The sequence below is a fragment of the Astatotilapia calliptera genome, chromosome 16 (genome assembly GCF_964374335.1).
Source record: "Astatotilapia calliptera chromosome 16, fAstCal68.1, whole genome shotgun sequence".
Lineage (NCBI taxonomy): Eukaryota > Metazoa > Chordata > Actinopteri > Cichliformes > Cichlidae > Astatotilapia > Astatotilapia calliptera.
Window position 1 is genome coordinate 32,351,610 of NC_137437.1, and position 26,617 is coordinate 32,378,226.

At 40.5% G+C, this 26,617-nt stretch overlaps 1 protein-coding gene across 3 annotated transcripts in view; it reads left to right on the forward strand.

Annotated features, from left to right (window-relative positions):
* tfpia (tissue factor pathway inhibitor a) overlaps nt 1-24,876 on the forward strand; it is a 49,030-nt gene extending 24,154 nt beyond the window's left edge. The window contains exons 3-7 of one of the 3 annotated variants that reach the window (XM_080290541.1): nt 15,652-15,828; nt 18,292-18,345; nt 19,069-19,143; nt 22,286-22,468; nt 22,865-24,876. In XM_080290541.1, coding sequence (XP_080146667.1) covers nt 15,652-15,828; nt 18,292-18,345; nt 19,069-19,143; nt 22,286-22,468; nt 22,865-22,953 — 578 coding nt within the window. In that variant the 3' untranslated portion in view covers nt 22,954-24,876. The remainder of the gene's footprint in view (nt 1-15,651; nt 15,829-18,291; nt 18,346-19,068; nt 19,144-22,285; nt 22,469-22,864) is intronic. The other 2 variants (XM_026145121.2, XM_080290542.1) reach the window with 2 other exon arrangements.
* The last annotated feature ends 1,741 nt before the right edge of the window (nt 24,877-26,617 follow it).

Here is a 26,617-nt window from a genome sequence, read left to right on the forward strand (position 1 = left end):
GATATTTGAGAGAAATCCCCAACAGTCAAATTACTATGGGTGACTGCTCGGGGATGGTGGGAAGGAAGAACTTCCTTTTAACAAGAAGAGACCTCCAGCAGAGCCAGGCTCAGGAAGGGCCTGAAGCCAGCTGGGAGGTCTTGGGAAAACATAAAATGTAATGACATTCAGAATTACTATATGAAGATACTGTTAATGCTGAAGTGTATAGAGGATGACCCAAATGCTGCACAAGCCTGCATACAAACTAGAAAAAATAAAACACAACAAAACAAGACTATTTGGGTGAATTTTAATAACAAACAATACCCAGCATAAACAAAGTATGGCTCAGTCCAAAAAACAAACAAAAAAACATTAAAAACATTTAGGAGGAGTAAAATAAGACCCGTAGACATGGCTGTTTATACACACTGGGGTTGATAAGGAAGGTGGAGACAGGTGGGGAATGAGGCATAACTAAGCGTAATCATGATCCAGGAACTAGTTATCCGAATAAATCAGAAAATCACCGACAACCATTATTGATAAAAACACTGTGACACACAGAGGTAGTGGAAAGATGTGATTTTAGTGGGTCATGGGAAGTCCAGCAAAGCAAAGTCTGTAGTAGCATAATCAAGGAGGGCTCAAAGTCACGTGGCCCAGCCCGAACTATAAGCTTTATCAAAAAGAACAGTTTTCAATTCAATTCAATTTTATTTATATAGCGCCAAATCACAACAAAAGTCGCCTCAAGGCGCTTCATAGATACAGAGAAAAACCCAACAATCATATGACCCCCTATGAGCAAGCACTTTGGTGACAGTGGGAAGGAAAAACTCCCTTTTAACAGGAAGAAACCTCCGGCAGAACCAGACTCAGGGAGGGGCGGGGCCATCTGCTGCGACTGGTTGGGTTTTAAACCTAATCTTAAAAACAGGCGAGAGACTGAAGCCAAACAAGGAAACGGCTCCTTAGAAAATTTTAGCATGGTACACTGATATCCTCGTCAGATATGACATTTGAAATTGGTTGTAATTTTTAGGCAGGAGACAAAGCTACCTTGCAAGTAGCTTTTATCACTAAATGGTAATTACATTAATAACAGAAAATCAGGATTTTTTTTTTTTTTTTCCAAATTGAGAGAGCTGCAAAATATTAGTCAGTATGCATTTAATAACTCCAAATGTGCTATTATTCACATGCTGAAGCATGAATTTGCATCATTAGCCTGTCTATTGTGTGTAAAGGACATGAAAATGAAGGAGCAGCATTGTTCTTGGCTTTAGAAACTAAAAACTGTGCTTGTTTTTCCAAGGATTATAGCAAGAAACATGACTAGGATTAGCAAGGTATTTAGCTCCATGGGTGCTAAGGTATCGGTACTTGTGCCAGCCACAGAAATCTCTAAAGTATTCGTTATTATCAATGCTGAAATATATGTGCCATATTTCACTTTTGCATTCAGGATGTGATGCAAAAAATGTATTGAGGGAAAGCTAACAGAATATATAAGAATCTGTCTATCCTTCAAGCTCGGGTCCTCTACCCGAGGCCTGGGATCTTAAGGGTCCTGCGCAATATCTTAGCTGTTCCTAGGACTGCGCTCTTACCTTCACCCTCCACATCTTCTAAAGCTCTTCGCTGAGCCCTTGGTATTTCTCCAGCTTCTTGTGTTCCTTCTTCCTGATGTTGTTGCATATTGATTCTTTCAGTGCAAAATATTAGTGTTCAAAAACAACTCTCTGTCACACTAAACAGTTATTTCTATAAAAATAAATGCAGTGTATAATTTAACCTTAAGCTAGAAAGCAACATGGGAACACTCAAGTAAAGTACCTTTAAATTGTGCTCCTGAATAGTAAGTAAAAGTGTTTACTGACATTTCCTTATGAGACCACAAAAGGATCTTGTGGAATAAAATAGTGGCTTCCTGCTGTTGCAAGAAGCCACTTTTAGTTGTTTTAGTCTTGAATGGCCTGTGAGCCTGCAGGATAGCTGTTTGTCTTATGCTGGAGCTCGGGATTACCAGTTACCTGTAGACACAAAGCTAGTTAGTCCCCTATGCTGGTGTCACAAGTTTGCATTTCAACAGACAAACACCCATTTTTTTATCCTCTTTATATCCCTGCTGTCTGGAAATAATATTCCAGAGCCACACCTCTGAAATCTCTGGAGCACTTTAAAGCCTTACAGGCCTCGTGTACATAGTTAAGGTTTCTAAGCCCAAAAATATTTTAATTCCCCAAACTGCCAAAGCTGTGTTCAACATCTAAAAGTGAAAGCAAACAGGAATCTGCTTACATCATGCAGTCACGCACCACAAACTGCCGGTAATAGGTTCGTCAGAGGCAATATAGTCATTTTAAATTGCATTTAGATTAGATAAAAACTATTACTGGGAAACGCATGCATCAACCATATACAGTGGGGCAAAAAAGTATTTAGTCAGCCACCGATTGTGCAAGTTCCCCCACTTAAAATAATGACAGAGGTCAGTAATTTGCACCAGAGGTACACTTCAACTGTGAGACACAGAATGTGAAAAAAAAATCCATGAATTCACATGGTAGGATTTGTAAAGAATTTATTCGTAAATTAGGGTGGAAAATAAGTATTTGGTCACCTCAAACATGGAAAATCTCTGGCTCTCACAGACCTGTAACGTCTTCTGTAAGAAGCTTTTCTGTCCCCCACTCGTTACCTGTATGAATGGCACCTGTTTGAACTCATCATCTGTATAAAAGACACCTGTCCACAGCCTCAAACAGTCAGACTCCAAACTCCGCCATGGCCAAGACCAAAGAGCTTTCGAAGGACACCAGGAAAAGTATTGTAGACCTGCACCAGACTGGGAAGAGTGAATCTACAATAGGCAAGCAGCTTGGTGTGAATAAATCAACTGTGGGAGCAATCATCAGAAAATGGAAGACATACAAGACCACTGATAATCTCCCTCGATCTGGGGCTCCACGCAAGATCTCATCCCGTGGGGTCAAAATGATCATGAGAACGGTGAGCAAAGATCCCAGAACCACACGGGGGGACCTGGTGAATGACCTGCAGAGAGCTGGGACCAAAGTAACAAAGGTCACCATCAGTAACACACTACAACGGCAGGGAATCAAATCCCACAGTGCCAGACGTGTTCCGCTGCTGAAGCCAGTGCATGTCCAGGCCCGTCTGAAGTTTGCCAGAGAGCACATGGATGATACAGCAGAGGATTGGGAGAATGTCATGTGGTCAGATGAAACCAAAGTAGAACTTTTTGGTATAAACTCAACTCGTCGTGTTTGGAGGAAGAAGAATACTGAGTTGCATCCCAAGAACACCATACCTACTGTGAAGCATGGGGGTGGAAACATCATGCTATGGGGCTGTTTTTCTGCCAAGGGGACAGGACGACTGATCCGTGTTAAGGACAGAATGAATGGGGCCATGTATCGTGAGATTTTGAGCCAAAACCTCCTTCCATCAGTGAGAACTTTGAAGATGAAACGAGGCTGGGTCTTCCAACATGACAATGATCCAAAACACACCGCCCGGGCAACAAAGGAGTGGCTCCGTAAGAAGCATTTGAAAGTCCTGGAGTGGCCTAGCCAGTCTCCAGACCTCAACCCCATAGAAAATCTGTGGCGGGAGTTGAAAGTCTGTGTTGCTCGGCGACAGCCCCAAAACATCACTGCTCTCGAGAAGATCTGCATGGAGGAATGGGCCAAAATACCAGCTACTGTGTGTGCAAACCTGGTAAAGACCTATAGTAAACGTTTGACCTCTGTTATTGCCAACAAAGGTTATGTTACAAAGTATTGAGTTGTATTTTTGTTATTGACCAAATACTTATTTTCCACCCTGATTTACGAATAAATTCTTTACAAATCCTACCATGTGGATTCATGGATTTTTTTTTTCACATTCTGTCTCTCACAGTTGAAGTGTACCTCTGGTGCAAATTACTGACCTCTGTCATCATTTTAGGTGGGGGAACTTGCACAATCGGTGGCTGACTAAATACTTTTTTGCCCCACTGTATACAGCAATCAAGATTGTACAGAAGGAAGAGGGCAAGAAGGAATGGCTTTTATAATTCAATTCAATTCAATTTTATTTATATAGCGCCAAATCACAACATAAGTCGCCTCAAGGCAAGCAGTGTGCACATAGGCAGTGCTTGTTTATCTGTCTGAGTTGCTCGAATAATTTTAAGATGGGTACAGATTCACCTCCGTCTTGCCGTAAAAGATTTGGGATGACTTTTTCTGGCTCAATTAGAGTGAAATCAACAATCTAGCTAAAAATACTTTTTGTCCCACTGGGTTCTGACTAGGAGGGAAGATTTTCTCTATGGTAGCGTTCCCAGGTAAAATCAAAATGCAGATGTAAAATTGTGGATATTTATAACACTGCTGCGGCTATTTCTCTCTCACTCCTCCCTGAAACATTGTGTGAGATGCCTGCTGCATATAGAGAAGATTGCAGATACTTCTATAAATTCCCATTAGGCTGTTGATAGCATGCAATCAGTGTTGCCATAAAGCACACCTGCTATTGTGCGCCAACTGTCGGATTGCAAAACAGACAAGTCGAGATGAGTTGCTTTTTTTCAACTCCCTTTTTTCTTGATGAGATGGAAAATTTTATAATCTTCATTATTGCTAAACTTCGCTTAACCTCCACGCTGCAAGACGCAAGTTCAAACACGTTATGCGGTAGCTGTTTTTCTGTAGTGTGGCGTGACTGGGCTTAACGGATATACACACACGCACATACAAAAAAAGCTCAGAACTAAATCCTGAGTGTACTAAAAGTAAAGGTAGAAAGGCCACTCTGTGTGTGTGTGTGTGTGTGTGTGTGTGTGTGTGTGTGTGTGTGTGTGTGTGTGTGTGTGTGTGTGTGTGTGTGTGTGAGAAACTATGAGTAAAGATGGACTAAATAAAAGAAGTGACAGGACCCCTTCATTGATCCATGCTGTATCCTCCCAAATCAATTGGTGACGGTGAAAGCACCGTGACACCTGCTAAGTGCAGCCTTGACAGCACAGCAATACATCCTGCCACTCATTGCACTGCACTTAGCTTTTGTTAAGTGGGACGAGGGTAATATATCATAAAACTGTCGCACTTGAAAAGCAATCAAAGCCGCGATAATTAGACCCGTTCACAATTGGAAGTTCAATTTATCCACAGTCAGGTTGTGCCGCAGCGCCTCACTCCAGAAGCACTTCAGGTGAAATCTGAAGTATGTGTTGTGAAAAACACTTGAAGTCGAAAAAAGCAAATTTGGGAATGGGTGAGGAGCAGTTTTGTCTCGGTTCTGGAGCTGCGTGCAGAATGTATAGCATATAAATAATACACTTTTAATACTGAAGCATGTCTGATCAACGTGGAATATGTTTCTCTCACAGTAAGAAACCTTTACTTTTAGCATGTTATGGGATGCTTAATGCAGTCAAACAAGAGGATCATGAATGGATTTGCATCCTCCAACCATTGTTACATACAGGAAATGCCTCCATTTGATCCACACTATTGCGTGAGGCCACAGGATAACTGGTCTGTGTCTAAAGTCTCACACAAGTTTGAAACTTGCAGCCTTTTGGTTATAAAGAAAATATCACTGCATTAAATGCAGCTATAAATGTAACTTATCTGTATGATGGCATTTAAAGGGCACTTCCAGGACGGCCTTTATTGGTTTTTGGTTGAACAAATAAAAACATGTTAGAGCGCACTACAAGCAAGGGACAGCGTGTAGTGGTGGCTTTTATCTAAATTGAATCGCACTTTCAGGAGTGTATCCTTTTTTCCAGCGCTGGGTGATGACTTTGGTTTAAACTCAAAGTCGAAACTACAATGAAAGGAAATAAGCCAACAAGTTCCTGTTTCATTTGTGTTGATTCACAGCAGGCTTTAAATGCTTACACACACAAATATAAAGGAATCTGGTGCGTGTATCATTCAAGAGCTTTAACTTGGTAACTATGTTAACTCAATACTTTTCACTTACGTATTTCTTTCACATACTGTATAGGTAAGATTGCTTTAAACAACTCAAGCCATTCATAACATAGTCAAAGGAGCTTGCAAAGAAAAGCGTCTGGACTTCTTTAAGTTGCTTGAAGACCTGAAAGACAAAACGCCAAAACACAAACTTAACAATGTGGTGTATGCTGTACAGTGCAGCGAGGAATGCCCAGACCTCTACATTGGAGAGACCAAACAGCCACTTCACAAGCGCATGGCACAACACAGAAGAGCCACCTCCACAGGACAAGACTCAGCAGTCCATCTGCATCTTAAGGATAAAGGACACTCTTTCGAGGATGCCAATGTTCACATTTTGGACAGAGAGGACAGATGGTTTGAAAGAGGAGTGAAAGAAGCCATCTATGTCCACTGTGAGCGACCATCTTTGAACAGAGGCGGGGGTTTACGACACAAACTCTCTGCCATCTATAATCCAGTTTTGAGATCCCTTCCCAGACGCCTTAACGCCCACTCACATCCTGGGCCATCTGACCTCAGGAATTCGCATGATAAGGTGGGGCCAGGTTTCACAATGAACACACCCGAAACTCTGGCTGATTGGGACCCACGCCCAGTTTTCCACCTTGGCTCAGACGATTAGAGGATCATCAGGGGGTCCTTTTGTCCCTCTGTGGGGGGTCACTCCCACTAGGTTTATATCTGGGACTCTCCACCATTTGACCTTAGAACTGAAGAAGCTTCTCGGATGAGAGGTGAAACGTCTTCAGGCAACTTAAAGAAGTCCAGACGCTTTTCTTTGCAAGCTCCTTTGACTACGATGACCTGGATGACTGAGAACCTTCACAGACATTCATAACATAATTAAGTTGCTTTCAGGTCCACATTAGTAAAACGAATATCACATTTGTGGTATTCAGTCTGATGGGTTTGTAAATTAATTTGAAATTAACCTAAATTAGCATCAAAATTTCATTAGCACTACCTGTTAGTGTGCTCTCCACTATCCAGTTGGCCTTTTACAGGATATGTTTGTTTGTATGATGGAACACATTAAATCCTTCACTCAGCGACTCTGTATGGTTTTGCCAACAGGAATACAAAGCTAGACTTTTTCACAATGAAACCTTGAAAATGTCATCACTAAATCTCAGGAATCAGATCTTTAAGATCCAATGTCTTCCTCTGTGTTTTGACTCATTCTGTGCAACAGGCCTGTCAAATCAGCAACTCTTTATTTCTCACAAACACTGCACACGGCAAAAAGTCTGCACACTCTGATTTGATTTATGCCACCTGTCCCTTCTAAACTTCGTTACACCAGATGACAAAGACATAGACAGCTTGTTGAGAATCTTCTTGTAAAGGTCAGAAACCGATGTGAGGAACATTGTGGCTTACCCCAAAAAATCACCAGGTCCAAAACTCTTCTTTTAGTTTGCTTTGCCTTTTATAGCTAAGCCCGCAGAGGTCAGGGAGACAAACAAGGGTTTCTCTGTCACTGATGTGCTTATTTGTACTTACCCCTTACATTCAGCGTGTGAGCACAGCTTTTTATACACCAAAGTGAAAAAAGAGATAGCAGCAAACCTGTAACTACACAAACGGTATTATATTGCTGGAGGTCTTTGAAATGTCAAATTTGTTAAGGGTGTGGAAAAGGCCTGTGTACTAAACAACATCATTATACAAGGGTAAGCTGTTTTTACATTGTTTTGCAGTGACTATTTGGGGACTGAATTATGTTTTGGAGGTGGTTAAGTAAACCAGTAAATAATCTTACCCCCGAAATCCATCATTTTTGTTGATTTGTTTATTCCTCATACTCCAGCGGTGTTTATGTATGAAATCTCAAAATCATAGAAATGTATTGTTTTTATTAATGTTTTACAAATATGTTGTGACATTATTATGCTAGATGAAAATTAGCAAAGGCAATGTTGTAATTTCCAGATTTGCCCTCTCACTGCTGCTGGACACAGTGGTACAGAGGTGTGTTATTTAGGCTGTGACATAATGATGTTTGACAGGTTAAAGGTTTAGTTCGTTTAGTAACAGCATTTTCTTAAAGGATTTTTATACCACCTCATCTGTACTGTACCTGAGGCTGTGGATAATTTGGAATTCAGTTATAGTTTATGTAATTTTGTGTCAGATGTTACATTTAAGAGCAGCAGAAAGCTATTTAGAGCACATATTAGGCAATATTTGCAATACTTTAAATCAGAATCAGGATACTTTATTGATCCCTGGGGGAAATTATTTTTTGTTACAGTGCTCCATTATAAACCAACATTAAGACAAGACAGACAATACGCTAACTAAGAATAGCACTATATATATATATATATATATATATATATATATATATATATATATATATATATATATATATATATATATATATATATATATATATATATATATATATATATATATATATATATATATATATATATATATATATATATATAAAAAACACCCAGCACGCTCCTGCGGGCGGTTTATCCTTCAAGCTCGGGTCCTCTACCAGAGGCCTGGGAGCTTGAGGGTCCTGCGCAGTATCTTAGCTGTTCCCAGGACTGCGCTCTTCTGGACAGAGATCTCCGATGTTGTTCCCGGGATCTGCTGGAGCCACTCGCCTAGCTTGGGAGTCACCGCACCTAGTGCTCCGATTACCACGGGGACCACCTTTACCTTCACCCTCCACATCCTCTCGAGCTCTTCTCTGAGCCCTTGGTATTTCTCCAGCTTCTCGTGTTCCTTCTTCCTGATATTGCTGTCATTCGGAACCGCTACATCGATCACTACGGCCGTCTTCTTCTGTTTGTCTACCACCACTATGTCCGGTTGGTTAGCCACCACCATTTTGTCCGTCTGTATCTGGAAGTCCCACAGGATCTTAGCTCGGTCATTCTCCACCACCCTTGGGGGCATCTCCCATTTTGACCTCGGGACTTCCAGGTTATACTCGGCACAGATGTTCCTGTACACTATGCCGGCCACTTGGTTATGGCGTTCCATGTATGCCTTGCCTGCTAGCATCTTGCACCCTGCTGTTATGTGCTGGATTGTCTCTGGGGCATCTTTACACAGCCTGCACCTGGGGTCTTGCCTGGTGTGATAGACCCCAGCCTCTATGGATCTTGTACTCAGAGCTTGTTCTTGTGCTGCCATGATTAGTGTAGTGATTAGTGTGTGTGTGTATATATATATATATATATATATATATATATATATATATATATATATATATATATATATATATATTAAATGGCTGTAAAAGAAACATGTGTAGTTGTAGCAGTAAACAGTGTGTTAAGTGGATGCGTTGTACAGGGAGCCACAGGCAGGAATGATTTCCTGTGTCGTTCAGTGGTGCTTTTCGGTAATCTCAGTCTCTCACTGAACGTGCTCCTGTGACTGACCAACATGTCATGGAGTGGGTGGGAGGTGTTATCCAACATTGTCTTTATCTTGGACAGCATCCGCCTCTCCGACACCACCTTGAGGGAGTCCAGCTCCATCCCCACAACATTGTTGGCCTTACGGATTAGTTTATTAAGAGTGTTGGCATCTGCGACCCTCAGCCTGCTCCCCCAGCATGCAACAGCATAGAGGATCGCACTGGCCACCACAGACTCATAGAAAATCCTGAGCGTTTTCTGGCAGATGTTGAAGGACCTCAGTCGCCTCAAAAAATAGAGACGACTCTGGCCCTTCCTGTAAAGTGCTGTGGTGTTTTTAGCCCAGTCCAGTTTATTGTCAATGTGTACTCCAAGGTATTTATAGTCCCTCCACAATGTCAACACTGACCCCCTGGATTGAAACAGGGGTCGAGTGTTTCCTGGTCTTCCTGAAGTCCACGATCAGTTCCTTGGTTTTTGCCACGTTGAGCTGCAGATGATTCTGCTCACACCACGTGACAAAGGAGTCGACCACAGCCCGGTACTCTGTCTCATCATCCCTGCTGATGCATCCAACCACCGCAGAGTCATCAGAAAACTTCTGAAGATGACAGGTCTCTGTGCAGTGGCTGAAGTCTGTGGTGTAGAGGGTGAAGAGGAAGGGGGAGAGGACAGTCCCCTGTGGTGCCCCTGTGTTGCTGATCACCTTGTCAGACACACACTGTGGGAGACGTACATATTGTGGTCTTCCTGTCAGGTAATCAACAATCCAGGACACCAGAGAAGCATCCACCTGCATCGCTGCTAACTAATCACCCAGGAGGGTCGGCCTGATGGTATTGAAAGCACTAGAAAAGTCAAAAAACATGACCCTCACAGTGCTTGCCGGCTGGTCCAGATGGGTGTAGACACGATTGAGCAGGTAGATGATGGCGTCCTCAGTTCCGAGACGAGGCTGATAAGCGAACTGAAGGGGATCCAGGTGTGGTCTTACTATGGGTCGCAGCTGGTCCAGGATGAGCCTTTCCAGGGTCTTCATGATGTGGGAGGTCAGTGCCACGGGCCTGTAATCCTGGGGGCCACTGGGACGTGGCGTCTTTGGTACAGGGACGAGGCGTGATGTCTTCCACATCACTGGGACCCTCTGCAGACTCAGACTCAGCATAAACAGTTTATGAAAGACTCCACACAGCTGGGGGGCACAGGTCTTGAGGACGAGGGGACTCACTCCGTCTGGTCCAGCAGACTTGCCTGAGTGAAGTCTCCTCATTTGCATCTCAACCTGGTATTGAGTGAAGGTGATGGGTGGGGGAGGGGTGTCAGGAATCTCACAGGAGGCAACAGCGCCATGTGAAGAGAGAGGCTGGCACAGTGGTGTGGCTCTGGATTCCAGGCTGACTACAGGTGAGGTTGTGGGAGCATAAATGCAAAAGCACATCCAATTAGGTGGCCCAATAGATGTATGTAATATCAGTTTCATGTACTAGAGTTACATCAGCTGCCCTGATTCTGTACCTCTACAAGTAGTCTTTTGTTTTCCCTAATCTGAAGGGTTTCCAATGAACCAGTAACCACAACGATGAGCATGACTGTGATTAGTTCCCATCTAATTTGGGTTTCGTATGTTTCAATTAGAAGCTTCAATGTGGAGTTAAGGAAAATAAAACATATGCAGTAAGCAAAAATGCCAAACAATTTCTAGTTAGAGCTTCTTATTTAATTTCTTTATACCAGTGAATTAATATATTGAAGCAGCCCTACAGTTGGTGAGGGAAATTCCCCACTGAAATCCATCCATTTAGTCTTATGGGAAACTGTTATGAGCCTTTCCACTGTTCACTGAGTCGGTCGGCCTGAGTCACTGGCAGATGAATTGCTAATGAAAAGAAAATGTTTTCAATAATAATTAGTTGCATTCTTGCTTAACTAACAGGCATGTGCAATTTTAGAAAGTAATTCGGGCCTTCCAATTATTGAGTTTTTTGACATTCTTTTTTTCTGCTGAGATAAGACAGACACTCATATAATTTTCTTCTCCTCGCAGCTCAGCCTGCAAGTGCTGACCTTTATCAGTGCTTATAGGCTGGAAGCTGCATTTATTTATTACTTTTCAATCACAAAAATAGCATAATGACAATTTAATCAGAAGCATATCGCAATATATATTAAATGAAAAAGTTGCTGTTGAGATCTGTGTCTGTCATTATCAACTGGAATTCACAGGCTTCAATTATTTTTCCACCCTGAGTTTGTTTATTTTTCTTTATTTACTCTTCCATTACAGATCAGCTGTCTTTTCTTTCCACATGAGGCTTTACTGAGAATGTGTAAGCACAATAAAGACCTTTCAAAATACGGTGACGTGTACTGACAAAAAAAATATGAAGGAAGAAGCAGAAAGAAAGTAAATGAGCAAGCGAAGAGATAAAGAAGCGATGGGCTGATCTGAAAGGTAGTCTAAATATTCAGCTCGTCCCATCAAAAGAGTCATTGTACATTGTTCCAAAATCTCATCTGTCTCCTCGTTCTGCAGATAACATTTAGGCAAAATATGAAAACATACATGTTTTTCTTTTTTTCTCCACACGTAATCCAGCTCAGCCCTCAGAATCTTTCACGGCTATCTTAAATATTAAAGTGTGCTTTGCTGAATGATGGGATGCTCTGTATGATTCATACCCAGTATTTGAGAAAAAAAATAAAAATAAAAAGCTGACCGATAATTCTCAAAACACAAATCATCTCTGCCACCTTCACGGCTTTAATAGAGAATTGTGCATTTGAATTATTCATCGCCGCTTTGCTCTGGTGAGTACGCAAGCCTGGCCCTTTGGCACAACTCTTTGCCCAAGCTTTTAAGTCAAAGTCACCTCATGAAATGTATTTAGATGTTACAATGATAGCTTTTTAATCACAGTCAGCCTTCAGTGGAGAGTGATTATTCAAAGACTTAACAGATAAACCGAACAGACAGTGTGCGGCTTTAAGATATCACTTGGCAACCATATTAGTCCTCAGATGCTTGACCACAGTGACTTTAGACAGGTAGCAGCATTTATTTACGCACAGGTCAGAAGTCCCAGCAGAATTCTCATTTGGCTTCGAACAAGAGTGATTGATTTTGTGTTTTCTTGGCTTGTTAGCCAGTAAATCACACTCTCTGGGTGGCTAATTGTCGCAGTCTTGATGGAAACCAGTGATGGTTCAGTCTGTCCATTTAACTGTTGATGAGCTATTTCAAAGAGTGCTGAAGTTTTTAAGCTCAGACTGTGTGTTTTACTTTATCTGTGCAATTATGTTTCCACGCAGCTAAAATATCACTTGAAGTAAACATTTATAAGCATACAGCTGAATACTAATGGATCAGTAGTGTGCTGATGACATGGCGTGCTTCCACCGATATAACTGCTGATAACTTTATGGATTGGTCATCAGGGTGCTTGGTTAAGGTCAGGGAAAGACCAGAGGAGAAACAAACAATGCTCACGTTACTTGAGAAACAAAGTGTTATTTACTTTTGTTTAAAACCACAGTCCGTTCGTAACCTTAGCCAAAGTTGATTCTGTTCATCTGGACGTAGCGTGGGAAAAACGTTTCTCGTCTAAGAGACTTCTTCAGTCTCCAAAGTGTTTTCGTTGCCTAACCTGAACCATAGATTGGTATTGTGAGCTGAGTGACCACCATCCACTCAGACCACCTTGATGCAGTTCATCATTGCAACTTCATTATTAAAACAAACAAACATGTCTCTGCATACATGGATAAAATCTTGCCTGGTTATCTACTAGACTCACAGGAAGCAGGCAGGCTGATGGTTCCCAGATTGCACCAAACGTACTGGAAAAACAGTTTGATGTAAATTCTTAGAGATTGGATCGACTTGTTTTTGTAATTGAGGTTTACTAACTGAAATGAAAGTGCCACGATCAAATTTGTTTACAATCTTTTGCTGAAACATGTCATTTTTTTGTCCATTCTTTAGACAGTGCAGTTACATTTCTGCTTTTGGATAAGCTTTGCACAGGGTTTTTTTAAAGTTAATAACAATATAATATAGTTTGCTTTTCACATATTCTAACCTATTAAAATCCTTCTCCAGGTTGTCGTGTTGTTATTCAAGTAACACGAACACAAAATCTGATCTGAACATCCTAGTGTGTGACTAAAGTACCATTCAAACAGTGTCTTCACCGGTCCATGTAATGAACACATTTGACTGTTTTGTGCATAATTTACTCAGAAAATTAGTCTGGCATATTAAGTATGTTTTTGGAGACTGTGAGATCTCCACTAGAATGTAAAACAATAATTTGTGGGTTTGATGACAGCAGATGTTTGCACTTATCAATCCACTGATGTGAGGCTTAAGATGTTTACTTAATTTCTTTCACTGCCTTAACAATCTTTGGAATAAATATTCATTGAATAAAATGCACCACAAGTGTCATTTTAGATGTGAGGATAAAGATAATGATTACACTTTGATGATTATGCTTTTGCACCACGACAGGCATTTAGAGGATCCCATTACAATTTGATGTAATTGCAGAAGTATTTTGATAAGTGAATCACACACACACACTGTGTGTCATGGACTGAATGACTGAGGGGGCTTAGAGGCACATGTTCTACTCTGTGAAGAGCCACGCTGATCAGTATATTGACAGCTTGTCGAGTTGCACCTGTATTAGTTGACAATGCCTGTCTAATGCAAGCAGTGCATTTCATAGTATAGCCATGATTGGATTTCAGACTGAAATCAAGCTTTAGTCTGTTGCTTGTAATGATTTGAAGTTTTGTGACGGCTCATTCAGTTAATCAGCAGGGTTCCCACATCCTCCCATCTCTGCAGTGGTCCATACTGCAGATGTTGGGAATTTCAGATTAAAGACATGGTGACTGCTGAGTGCATGCATAAGCATCCTTAGCTGGATTACCGAGTAATAAGCTTTCAGTTAAAGGCATAAAGCATAAAACAAATCTGAGATACTGTGAGTAAAAAAAGACACACCGGAGCAGATTCAGAATTTAGATGAGCATCTAACTGTAGCTCAGAGGTGTAAGACCCTGGGCTCAGTACTCTGACACTCGAGGGTGATATTATACGCAACAAAAAGTGGAGAAGGGTAGAGCTGAAGTAAGAAGTAGAAAAGATATGATAGAAAAGAAAGCAGAGCCTTGGCAGGAGGAGGGAATGTGGGTCACCAGGGACAAGGGAACATAAGGAAGTTCTTGCTGGAAATGTTGACTCTTTGCCTTCTGTTGGATTGTATCTGAAACTTGACTGGAGAAGAAATGTCACTGTACCACTGGGGAGGCAAAAAGTGGGACAGACTGCCCGGTGATTGCAAAGTGCTTCATGGCATGCAGTCAATTTACTGCACCTTGTACCACGTACTGTTTTGAATAGGTTTATCTTCCCTCCCTGTGTCTTTGGTGTTGTGCCTGCTCCTTTTTTCTGTTTGGCAATTCTCATAAAGACATGTTTAATTGGATAGCACTGAACCTTTCTGCTCAAGGCATTGCTTCGTACGCATATAAGGAAAAAGCCATCACTGGCTTTATCGGATGGTATTGCATACTTTTGAAAATAATTTGCCACTCAGTTAAACTACATTCATAGCAAATGAAAACCCAACTGAAGCAGCAAAGTTAATTGTGTTTCTTTTTAGTTTCAGTTGGCTTTTTTTTTTTTTTTTTTTTTTTTAAGGAAATCAATTTCAGAGTCATTGAAGCTTTATGTTCTGAATAAAAATGAAAGAAAGTGAAGTACCATTGATCCTACCAAACAAAGTGATGGTGGCTCTATATGTTGTGGAATACTGAACACAGTTTGGCTCTTCTTTGGGACTTTCTTTAATGAAGAATGAACGAATGAAGTTTCATTGTCATGCATTTTATATTTCAGATAGGAGTCAAATATGGAACAAAACTATGGACTTTCATGACTCAGAAAATGAACTGAAATGTCCAAAACCATTTTTAAGAGCTTGAAAAAAAAAGGTGTCTCACGTATTTAAACCCTAGTGGGGTTTGTCCGTCGAGAGGCGGTTGCTGACCTACTATTAATCATGTGTGCTGTCACATGATCCAAGGTGTGAAAAAAGGTGTATGTCGTTACACCAGAGGGTTTGGGTGAAACCTCTGTGACACCTTGCCTCACCCTATCATACGACATATTAAAGTCATATGCTATTATTATTACTATTTAGCAGCAAATTAATAATTACACGTTTCAAGAGAATTTATTGTAACTCTTCCCTCTTTTACTTTCTTAGATAAGAAGAACCCATGTCATTTACCCCAGGCTCCCGGTCCCTGTCGAGGGCTCGTGTCACGCTTCTTCTTTGACAGCTCGAGTCAGGAGTGCAAGCAGTTCTATTATGGAGGATGTTTTGGCAATGCCAACAATTTCAGGACCATGGCTGAGTGTCAGGCAAAGTGTCTAAATCCAGGTAGGGATGCACTTGCATTCACTAATGCAGTTCACTGACTGTTGTTTTGAAGCGTTCTCTGATTTCTTCCATAGTCATATCTGCTTTTGATGAAGTCCTACATGAGGACCCAAAGATCACAGCCTTTCATTACAGCTTAATGGTCTTTATCCTCTGTATACAGAGAGTTCTCTAATCTTTTCATAATGTTAGAATCTGTAAAATTGCATGTAAAGAAACATTATTTTTTCTCCCTCACAGAGTGGAGAATCCTTTATTTTCTTTGCTTACTTTATCAATCATTTTCTTTTGAAAGGTTCCGCTGGCATCAAATTGTATATCAGCACGTTATTTTAAGCATGTTATATGTTGTCTTTGTACTGATTTTGATTAAACACATGGTTTGAATAACTTGTAAATCATTTGGATTTTGTGTATATTTTACACACAATAGCTTTCTTTTATTGGAAACATGGCCAGTTGCTGTGCATCAACAGAAAACCCATTTCAGTGAGGTGACATAATCAAAATAATTCTACCTCTGAAAATTAACTTTGTGATGACTTTTAGCTGACCGTGAAATCACATTCCACCTTGATTTAGCATTTAAATGGTTTTAAAGTGACCAAAGCATACTCAATTATACCAGACTTTAGGCATAAGTCGTTTAAATATTGAAATTTTGAGGAAAATAACGAGCAAGTCGCTCGGCTGTGACCAGTTCTGCCAAAAGACCATGTTGTAGAGAGAATCGATTTTAATTCCACACAGACGAATGTTTAGTTTCATTTATAGACAAAATGTTTGCAAAACAACACCTTTTCCCAGCTGATGCTAATGTAATTAAACGTGCTTTAATTATGATTGATCAGGGGGATATACACTGAACAAAAATATAAACGCAACACTTTTGTTTTTGCTCCCATTCCCCATGGGATGGACGTAGAGACCTAAAATTCATTCCAGATACACAATATAACCATCCCTCCCAAACAGTGGTCACAAATCAGTCCAAATGTGTGGTAGTGGGCACATCTGCTATATTGAGATAATCCATCCCACCTCACAGGTGTGCCACATCAGGATGCTGATCTGACATCATGAGTAGTGCACAGGTGTACCTCAGACTGCCCACAACAAAAGGCCACCCTGGAATGTGCAGTTTTTTGCGCTATTGGGGGTCTGGGGACCCAGAACCGGTCAGTATCTGGTGTGACCACCATTTGCCTCATGCAGTGCAACACATGGTCGCATGGAGTCTATCAGATTGTCAATTGTGGCCTGTGGAATGTTGGTCCACTCCACTTCAATGGCTGTGCGAGGTTGTTGGATATTCGTGGGAACTGGTACACGCTGTCGTATACGCCGGTCAAGCACATCCCGAACATGCTCAATGGGTGACATGTCCGGTGAGTATGCTGGCCATGCAAGAACTGGGACATTCTCAGCTGCCATCTGCCCTGAACAATGTGAACCATGATTCATCCGTGAAGCGCACACCTCTCCAACGTGCCAGACGCCATCGAATGTGAGCATTTGCCCACACAAGTCTGTTACGGCGACGAGCTGGAGTCAGGTCAAGACCCCGATGAGGACGACGGGCATGCAGTTGAGCGTCCCTGAGACGGTTTCTGACAGTTTGTGCAGAAATTGTTTGGTTGTGCAAACCAATTGTTCCAGCAGCTGTCTGGGTGGCTGGTCTCAGACGATCTTGGAGGTGAACCTGCTGGATGTGGAGGTCCTGGGCTGGTGTGGTTACACGAGGTCTGCGGTTGTGAGGCCGGTTGGATGTGCTGCCATATTCTCTGAAACGCCTGTGGAGACGGCTTATGGTTGAGAAATGAACATTCAATGCACGGGCGACAGATCTGGTTGACATTCCTGCTGTCAGCATGCCAATTGCACGCTCCCTCATTGCTTGTGGCATCTGTGGCATTTTGCTGTGAGTCAAAACTGCACATTCCAGGGTGGCCTTTTGTTGTGGGCAGTCTGAGGTACACCTGTGCACTACTCATGATGTCAGATCAGCATCCTGATGTGGCACACCTGTGAGGTGGGATGGATTATCTCAATATAGCAGATGTGCCCACTACCACACATTTGGACTGATTTGTGACCACTGTTTGGGAGGGATGGTTATATTGTGTATCTGGAATGAATTTTACGTCTCTACGTCCATCCCATGGGGAATGGGAGCAAAAACAAAAGTGTTGCGTTTATATTTTTGTTCAGTGTAATTAAATTTGTTCCAACTATAGTAGGTCTTGATGCTCAAACATCCAGGTAAAAAAAATCCCCAAAGGTTGATTCTGTTCATCTGGATGTAGCGTTTTCAGGAGGAGAAACATCATGTCCAGATGAACAGAATCAACTTTTCGAGATAAATACAGCAGGACTGATGTTCTGTGGATGGCAGTCGAGACACATGTTCTCAGATGTTGCTTTTCTCTTTTGTCCGTGTCAATATGGTGAACCCTACCACAGCACCAGAATCTCCTTCTCCAAGAAAAGACGATGTTCAGCCAATCATCGAGACTGGTAACGATGACTGTACACTGCACTCTGCCTATCTTCTTCTTCTTTCACCTGTTCCCTTTTAGTGTCATCACATCAGGTCATCTTCCTCCATCTCACCCTATCCCTAGCATGCTCCTCTGCCACACCAGCCTTCTGCATGTCCTCCTTTACCACATCCTTGAATCCTCTTTGTGGTCTTCCTCTTCTCCTCCTGCCTGGCAACTTCAGTATATCCACTATCTCCCACCTGCGCATATATTCAAACCATCTCAACATTGCCTTTCTCTGTAATATTCTGTGTCTTAAGTAACTGATAAATATAATTATTACTGATGGCATCATTCCCCTTGCAACTGGGATTAAAAAAAAAAAAAGAAAACAGTAAAAACCAGAATGAGATGGGCGATTGATGGAGGCATTCAGCCTATGTTGGCATGACTGGAAGCAGAAGGAAACAACATGTCCAAAAATCAGTAAATACTGCACAGATGGACAAATTGCTATTTAGTAATAAGTAGTTACATATGCATGTCATTAGTTAATTAAAGCTTTAGAGTACCAATTTTTTAATTTCATAAAGACGCAAGTAAGCTAATTCCAGTCTTTATGTAATCACTTTCCTGTCGCAATTCTCTGTTTTATGCACAGGTGCAAAATTTGCATTAATGATCACAACTGAGTCTGACAAAGGAAGCAAATTTATTCACTGACTGATTGATGGCTTCCCATATTGTTGCATTTCAGGGGAACAAATTGCAGGGGAACAAATTGCAAATGCACCGTTGGTGCAAGGGAATGACACAAATCCAGAGACAAACGGTAAGAAAATTCCACATTTTCAAGGAGAACTCAATGAGAAATCTTGGATGTAGCATTTAGAATTAAGGCTAATTTGATTTTATTCATGCAAATTGGTTGTTAGGTTACTATTCTTCATAACTCCATAAACACAGAGGCTACATTTCTGAGAACAGCCAGGATTTCACTCAATGTTAGTCTCATAAAGCCAAGTAACACGAGTCAAGAATGTGATATCAATAAAATCAGCCGGCTGTGTAGCTGATTGATGAAGTAAACTTGATCAGTGAGAAAACTGTGAAAAGCTCTGCGACTAAGATACAGTCAGACAATGAAGCACAAAGCTAGAAGCAGTACACGTAGTTTTCATTTATTACACAGAGTATTAGACATGTGGGATAGATTAATGGTCACAAGGCATGATTAAATCACTCATCTTGTCCTCAGTCATTGTTAAATTCTGAAATATGCTCAGACCTGAAAGTAAGCAATTCCAAGCCATTTATTAACTAGAGCAGTTTGTGCTGCCAAAAACTTTTTTGTTATAAAAAGAAGAAAAGAAATTGTCAAGGTGCAGTGATGCATAGATGGTAGACAGCTTGCAGAATTGCTTTTGTTGTGAAAAGCAAAGGGCAGAAACGGAGTGCATCAGTGTCCTCTTCCCACAACTCGTTTGTTACTTTCCCACTCACTAATTTTCGGTGTATTCGCAGTGTGGGAGCATAAATCACAGCTGTCCTGTTGCAAGGCTGTTTTGTACAGCTTGCAGGAAAGAACTGGGAGACCCTGGCTCGTCTCCCATCGCCCTCAACTCATTCAAAGAGTTATAATTCTAAGAATTCAATTTCACTGTTGTCAAAAATATTGAGTAGAAGAGATTCAGGATAAGTTAGCCTCTGTAGTTCCACCATGGAATCAATCTTTTTCTTTTTGAGGGTAATTCTTTGATTAAAAAAAACAAAACAAAAAACCCAAAGAACTCGTTGATGTAATAAAGTGTCTCTGAGAAGTAAAGTTGGTATGAATGTTGATTTCAATTCATTAATCAGGTCTTTAAAAGACAGATTTAGAAAATAGGTTTTGGTGATATTTGATGTCACAGTTCACTACTACGATGAACCGAGTTTGACTCTCAAAGTTACAAAAGCCAGAAATGAGCATGAGAGAACGTGGTGTGCATGCTGACGTCTGTCTGCCAAGCAGATGTTGCCATGTTGAAATCAAAGAAATCAAATCAAAGACTGACATCTTGTGGCTGCTCAGTGTAGCACACACTTTGGCTCTGTGGATCTCAGACTTTTTCAGGCATGAAACAGTTCTGGGCAGCTCCTCCGCCCAGAAAGTCATTAAAATCATCTCATCAATAACAATAATAAAAAAGGGAATATAAACTTGAAATTTAGCTAAATAAAATAAAACACAATAGCATCATGAAAACCCTTTATATATTTGCCAGGTTGCCTGCACCCAGTTATGTGCTGTGACTAGTTATAGTTTCTCTGTTTTTGTAACACGGGACATGACAAGTAACAGAAGACCACAGTTTTTCCAGCAAAGCATGTTTATAAAAAGCAGCTGTAGAACTCACTGAATTATCTAATTAATTATTTTTATCAAAGAGAATTTGCAATGCAAACAGTGGCATGACTGGCATGAAACAACACTTTGGGCACCTCACAGCTGTGTATGAGAACTCAAAAGTCGGTCTGATGGGAGCTTAAATGAGCTTTAATCTGCCAGCTCCAGAATACAAAGTCTGTGTGATGTGTGTTTGTGCCCATCTGGACATATTGTTGCAGATAACGGATTCATAGGCAGTGCGGGGGTGTCATTTGTGCTGTGTTTTGCACACTCCCAGGAGCATCTTTTGTGTCCTACATGTGAGAAAGGACAATATGAACAATGCCCTGACCTGGTTCTACCAACATGATCTATTTATGTGTGAGAACTTGTCATACTATATTATGTTTGGAAGTTTAACACAGTGGTGGAATAATTCTTATATATTAACTGTTTGCCTAAAAGACTGAGGCTTTGTGGTGATTTAGGGGTTTGAATTCCTAGCCAGTATATCTGAGTTTGGGTTTCAGACCCAGTGTCAGAAGTTCTTATTGTTAGGCTGATTTCTTTATCAAATGAGTCATTTTTGAGTATTAGCTCTGATTATTATTATTTATTGTATAGAATTATTGCTTTTTCGTGTGTTTAATTCTCTCGGTGTAAGCAATTCCAGGCCATTCTTATCCTCTATCTTGTCTTTCTGTTTATTCCTTTGTCCTGTAGTGTTCTCCTATATCCATCTTCATGCATAATGTGAGTCTCATCTCTGTGTTTAGGATAGGTCTTTGAGGTTTAAAGGTTATTATTATTATTATTATTATTATTATTATTATTATTAATATTGTACGCTGAGATCATTTTAATTTTTGTCTTACCTGACCCTGGATTCTCACCTGTGTTAACTGTGTCACCTATGCCTTGTTCCCCACCTGTGTGTGTGTATAAATAGTCCTGCCCCTGTGTATATATTGTCCTATCGTCTTTTGTCATTGTTTCCTGCAAGCCCTCCTGTGCTCTCTTGTGCTTCTGCGGTTTAATTTCAGATTTTGGGCTTTGTTCATTTGCGATGTAGTTTCACCCTGAACAAAATCACTTTTTGTTGTTGATCCTGGATTTCTCTGCAGTGTGACATTATTTTTGGTGACCTTAGCTGAGCCTAGCAAGTTAAATACTGAGATAAATGCTGAACTGTTAAGGTCACTGTTTGTCAGTGAAAATAAGTGTGCATCAGTAGTGAAAAAGAGTCATTGCTCATGGGTCTCCAGTCAGAATATGGAATATGGCCCTACTCTCACCCAGCAGAAAACTACAGAAAAAAACAAAGAGGATGGCTTACACAGCAACTTCCACTCTCAGAATCTGTTACTCCAAGACTCAGCCTGAATATGCCGGTCAAAATCAGTTTCAGGTGGATGAAGCCTAATGCAACAGTACACAAACAGGAATCATTCATCTTCCTCACCTTCAGGCTTGTGGTATCTTCAGCTTATGTCTTAGCTCTCTAATAAAACTAACATAGATCTAATTTAATCAAAGAATTATGTAACATTTTAAGGATGAAATGAAATAAAGTTGGCTGTTTGCTGTTTCTTGTGATTAACAGACTTCACTCTTTCAGAGCTGTGCTTCAGACCTGTGGACAAGGGGACATGTAGTGGTTCAGAGAGCAGATATGCATACATTCCAGAAAAAAAGCGATGCCAGTCATTTTCCTACAGCGGCTGTGGAGGGAATGAAAACAACTTCATAACCCGGAGACACTGCTTCCACAAATGCATCAGAAAGGGTAGGATTATTTTAAGAGATTCACTTTAATCCAATTCTGTTCAGTTTAGTTGATTTATATACTGCCAAATCACAACAGCAGTCACCTGAAGGCACATATGTTGGTAATAAACCTACAATAATACAAAGAAAACCCCCAACAATCAAACATCCTCCTATGAGCAAGTACTTGGTGACAGTGGGAAGGAAAACCTCCCCTTTAACAGGAAGAAACCTCAAGCAGAACCAGGTTAAGACCCAGGATGACCCAAGGAAGACAGGACAATCTGGAACTGATCAGTTCCAAAGTTTGGCGTACCATGGCATGCTCATTCAGTTAATTTCTTTTTCATTTGTTGTCTTTAATTATTCCATTTTAAAAATCTAATATGAAGACATTTTGTGGTTTATGTTGCAGGTCATGGGAAGAGGATGATGATCCGAGTAAGGAGGAAAAACTTACACAACATTCTTAATTACTCAAGAAGAACACTCGACTCTGCGTGAGATTCTACTCTGCTGTCAGCTGTATTTATGCCAATATATGTTTTGTTTGGGCTTTTTTCTTTTTTTTTAGCTTTATGCATGTTTTTTTTTCTGCTCTGCAGCCAAGTCTGCCACAACCCCTTGACATCATTGCTCTGCCTCTGTGTTTATAGCAATATGATTTTCTTGACTTGTTGAAACATGTTTATTCATCTCAGGAATAATTTGAGCTTTATGTCATTTAAAAACTCTGTTAATTTTATTTTTGGTCAGACACATGAAAGTAATGCTGTGCTGCACTGTGCAGTTTGGAGTCATTGTTTAGAATCTGCATCTAAATGATGTTCATTAACTGAGATCGTTAGAAGAAAAGACTGCGGGATCCCCCTGTGGTCTAGATACTGGTGGCGGTAGAGGAGAATAAGCAGATGATGATGACGCTGATAGAGAATTTGGATCAAGCTCAAGGACAACCCACACTGGTGGACATGGGGAGGAGCAGGAGTAGATTACAATATGTTGTAATGGAACTAGAGGAGAAGCTGGAGATGGAGAAGCAAGGATATCAACAAGAGGAATGTCACAGATTGGCTCTTTCTTACTGAAATGAAACACATTTTGAAATAAGGGGGGGGGTCACTTTTTGAAGGAAAAAGTGTGACAAATGAAGCTAAAAGTGACACCAAAGAGGGATGACGTCCTTTCGTCCTAGATGAAGGTGAAGAATAATGATTGGACCCTGAAAAGAAACAAATGAGGGCAGACATTTCAGAGGATTTATTTTTTGAAAAGAAAAAAGCTTCATAAAAACAAACAGAGTTAGCCACTGAGAAATATCATAAAGAGCCTTGTCCTGTTTGCTTGTCTGTGTGCGTCCCTTTGCCGCTCAGACTGCTGCTGCCATGACCTTTAATAAAGAGCTGCCATACATGAATGAAACATATACTGAACAGCTATAGCGTATACATGATGATCATGTCTTTATGTCTTTTCAATAATAACTTGCTCAGAAAAGGGCAAGCATAGTATCAAAGAATAATATTTCTGCCTTTCATTACAAAACATTAAAATTTATGACCTTAGCAACAGCCTGAGTGACATACAGAGACAGATGAGCTTTGATATCGCAGCAGGATAGTCGTGTTTTCGATTTACATCAGAATTTATGGAAAAAAATATAACATCGTACAAGCAGACTTTGAAATAATTGCTACACCGTGCTGCTGAGGACGGTGCTCTCTGTTGGTGTCGTTGTACGTCAGGCAGCATCTCATATTCTTCTGTAGCACACTTGGCTTGGGATAACAGATCTTGTGTAAAAATGATTTTTTAATTACCTAAATTTGATTTTTAATGAATTAAACTTGTTATTCGCATTGTTTCTATGGCTTATTGACAAAAAACATTTGTTTGGCTGATGTTTATGCTCTGGGCACTAATGCTTTGCACTGCAGTTATTATATGTATACATATTTTATGTCTTTCTATTTTTACGATCAGATATTATCGTTTCAATATAAACTTCTCACTATAGCCTTAATGGGAATACATCTAATGCATATTTACTGTGTATGTACAGCAGCTGATGCTATTCTACTGTGGTATTGGCATAGTTTCTCTTCAGTGTGAACGGCAGCATTAAAGTTGTGCACAATTCTTCGTCCAGAATTGAATTTTTTTTAAGCAACTCCACAATCAAGAAACCATCACAGCTGTAAATCATTGTGAACAGGATAATGACTGTATTGTTGTTTGTTGTTGATTTTTTTTATGACTTTAAATCAATGTTTTCAAGCTTTGGAATGTTGTTGGTAAGAAAAGCCAGAAGGGGGCAGTGTTGTGTAAAGAAAGACGTTTGTGAGCAGCAGACGAACAGTACTGTTTACTGTACATGGCTGTAATGGATGGGACTGAAAGTTTATATAATACATTTCAACAATCCTATTGTGTTTCGTGTTTATTTACTCTCTTTCCATCTCTTTTAGTTTGAGTGACAAGTCCAGAGTTTTACACTGGAAAACAAAGAATAGCAAAATGGCCTTCAGAACTCTAAATAAGACAACAGAAATCGTTTAGAGTTGCAAGAATTGTCAACTGAACTATCAGCTTTATAACAACATAAAGCTGACAATTTACACCCTGCACAACAGTCCGTTATTGTTGTGCAGGGTGGGGGTGAATTTTTTTAAGCATCCTTCTAGGTTACCTCTGTTGTAGGCTAGTGCAGAATCCACAGCCTGCATATTTTCAGTGGAATCTGGGTAATTTTCAAGACTTGATCTCTGTTTTGTTATTGATTACTTTATTACGCTATTTTTATTCAAGTCTGTAGAAAATGCTTTCATAAAGCTGCACAAGACAATAATTTCAGAATGTCAAATCAATGCATCTCATGTGAAAGACATTCTCTATACTGACAAACCCACTGAGACGTATCACCTGATATAGTTCTAGTTTTATAGGATGGAACTTTCTCCTGTTTTGAGTGAAGAAACACTCTTGAACCCATACACAATCATCGTTTAATAGTTAGCTGGTAAGCTGCTGGAATATATCGCTCTCATCTACAATAGAAATATAAGAGTGGTGCAAGAACTTTGTAAGTCTTTTTCCTCTAAAATGAAAAGTGGATCCAAATCATGCTAGCTAAGTGAGTCCAACAGCATAACAGAGACACAACATCCCATCAGTGCAGGATCAAGGGTTCAGATATTTCCTTCAGTCTGTTACGCCTCTGTTTGTGTGCTTTACCAGCTGGCGGTAACCCTCGTTGTGGCTGAAATCACTCAATATCAACTGAATTCTGAGTGTGTAAATCCACTTTGACACCGTGTTCAAATCATAATCTCACAGAGCAATTCCTTATAGTTTACAGAAAATGCAGCCTCCTACAGAAACACATCTATAAGTAAATGCTAATGAGATTATGTTTTTACCTGTATTTCTAGCTTATAATACAATAAATCCTCATCATATGTCAGATCCCACAGTGGAATAATGTTTGTCTGTAGCTTACTTTACTAGAAAGTGTCGATGTATATATGTGGCCTGTCAAGAAAACACATTCCCCTGGCAGTAGACTCATTTTATCGGTGCATATATGTTTATGGCTTTAGAAAGCATCCAGTACTTTCATAGCAGCAGTTTGGTTTGAAACTGCAGCTGGTTTGAAACAGAGAAGGTCAGAGAAGCAAAAGGGATTCAAAAGCTACAAAAAGTGCTTTTACCTGTGTGTGATCAGTAATGACCCATCCACCAAATAACGAAGAATCCATTTATAAGAAATGTATGAATGCGTGGTAGGCTAGATGCACAATTATAGATCACGGGTAGAAGTAAAATAAAATATAAGCCGATGTCTTAACCCAGCCATAAAGGAAGAAAATTAACAAAAATGGAGGCTTAGACGTATGCTTTAAATGTCCCCGTGTTTAAAATGATCCATTTCATTGTTTCTGCAGGCTTGGAACGAAAAGATCACTCAGAATGCACAAAACAGTTTCCCCGGTGAAGTGCCCGTGAGCAAAAACACTCTTTGATAACACAAACTGTGGATACACGCCTGCATTAGCGTGTAGGAGTGAAAGGGGCACATCATCCTGCACTGTGCCGAGCTCGCCACAGATCGCAGGTCCTCAGCTGTAGCCTACAGTGTGATGTAACAGGAAGTAGTGGGTTGCCTTCC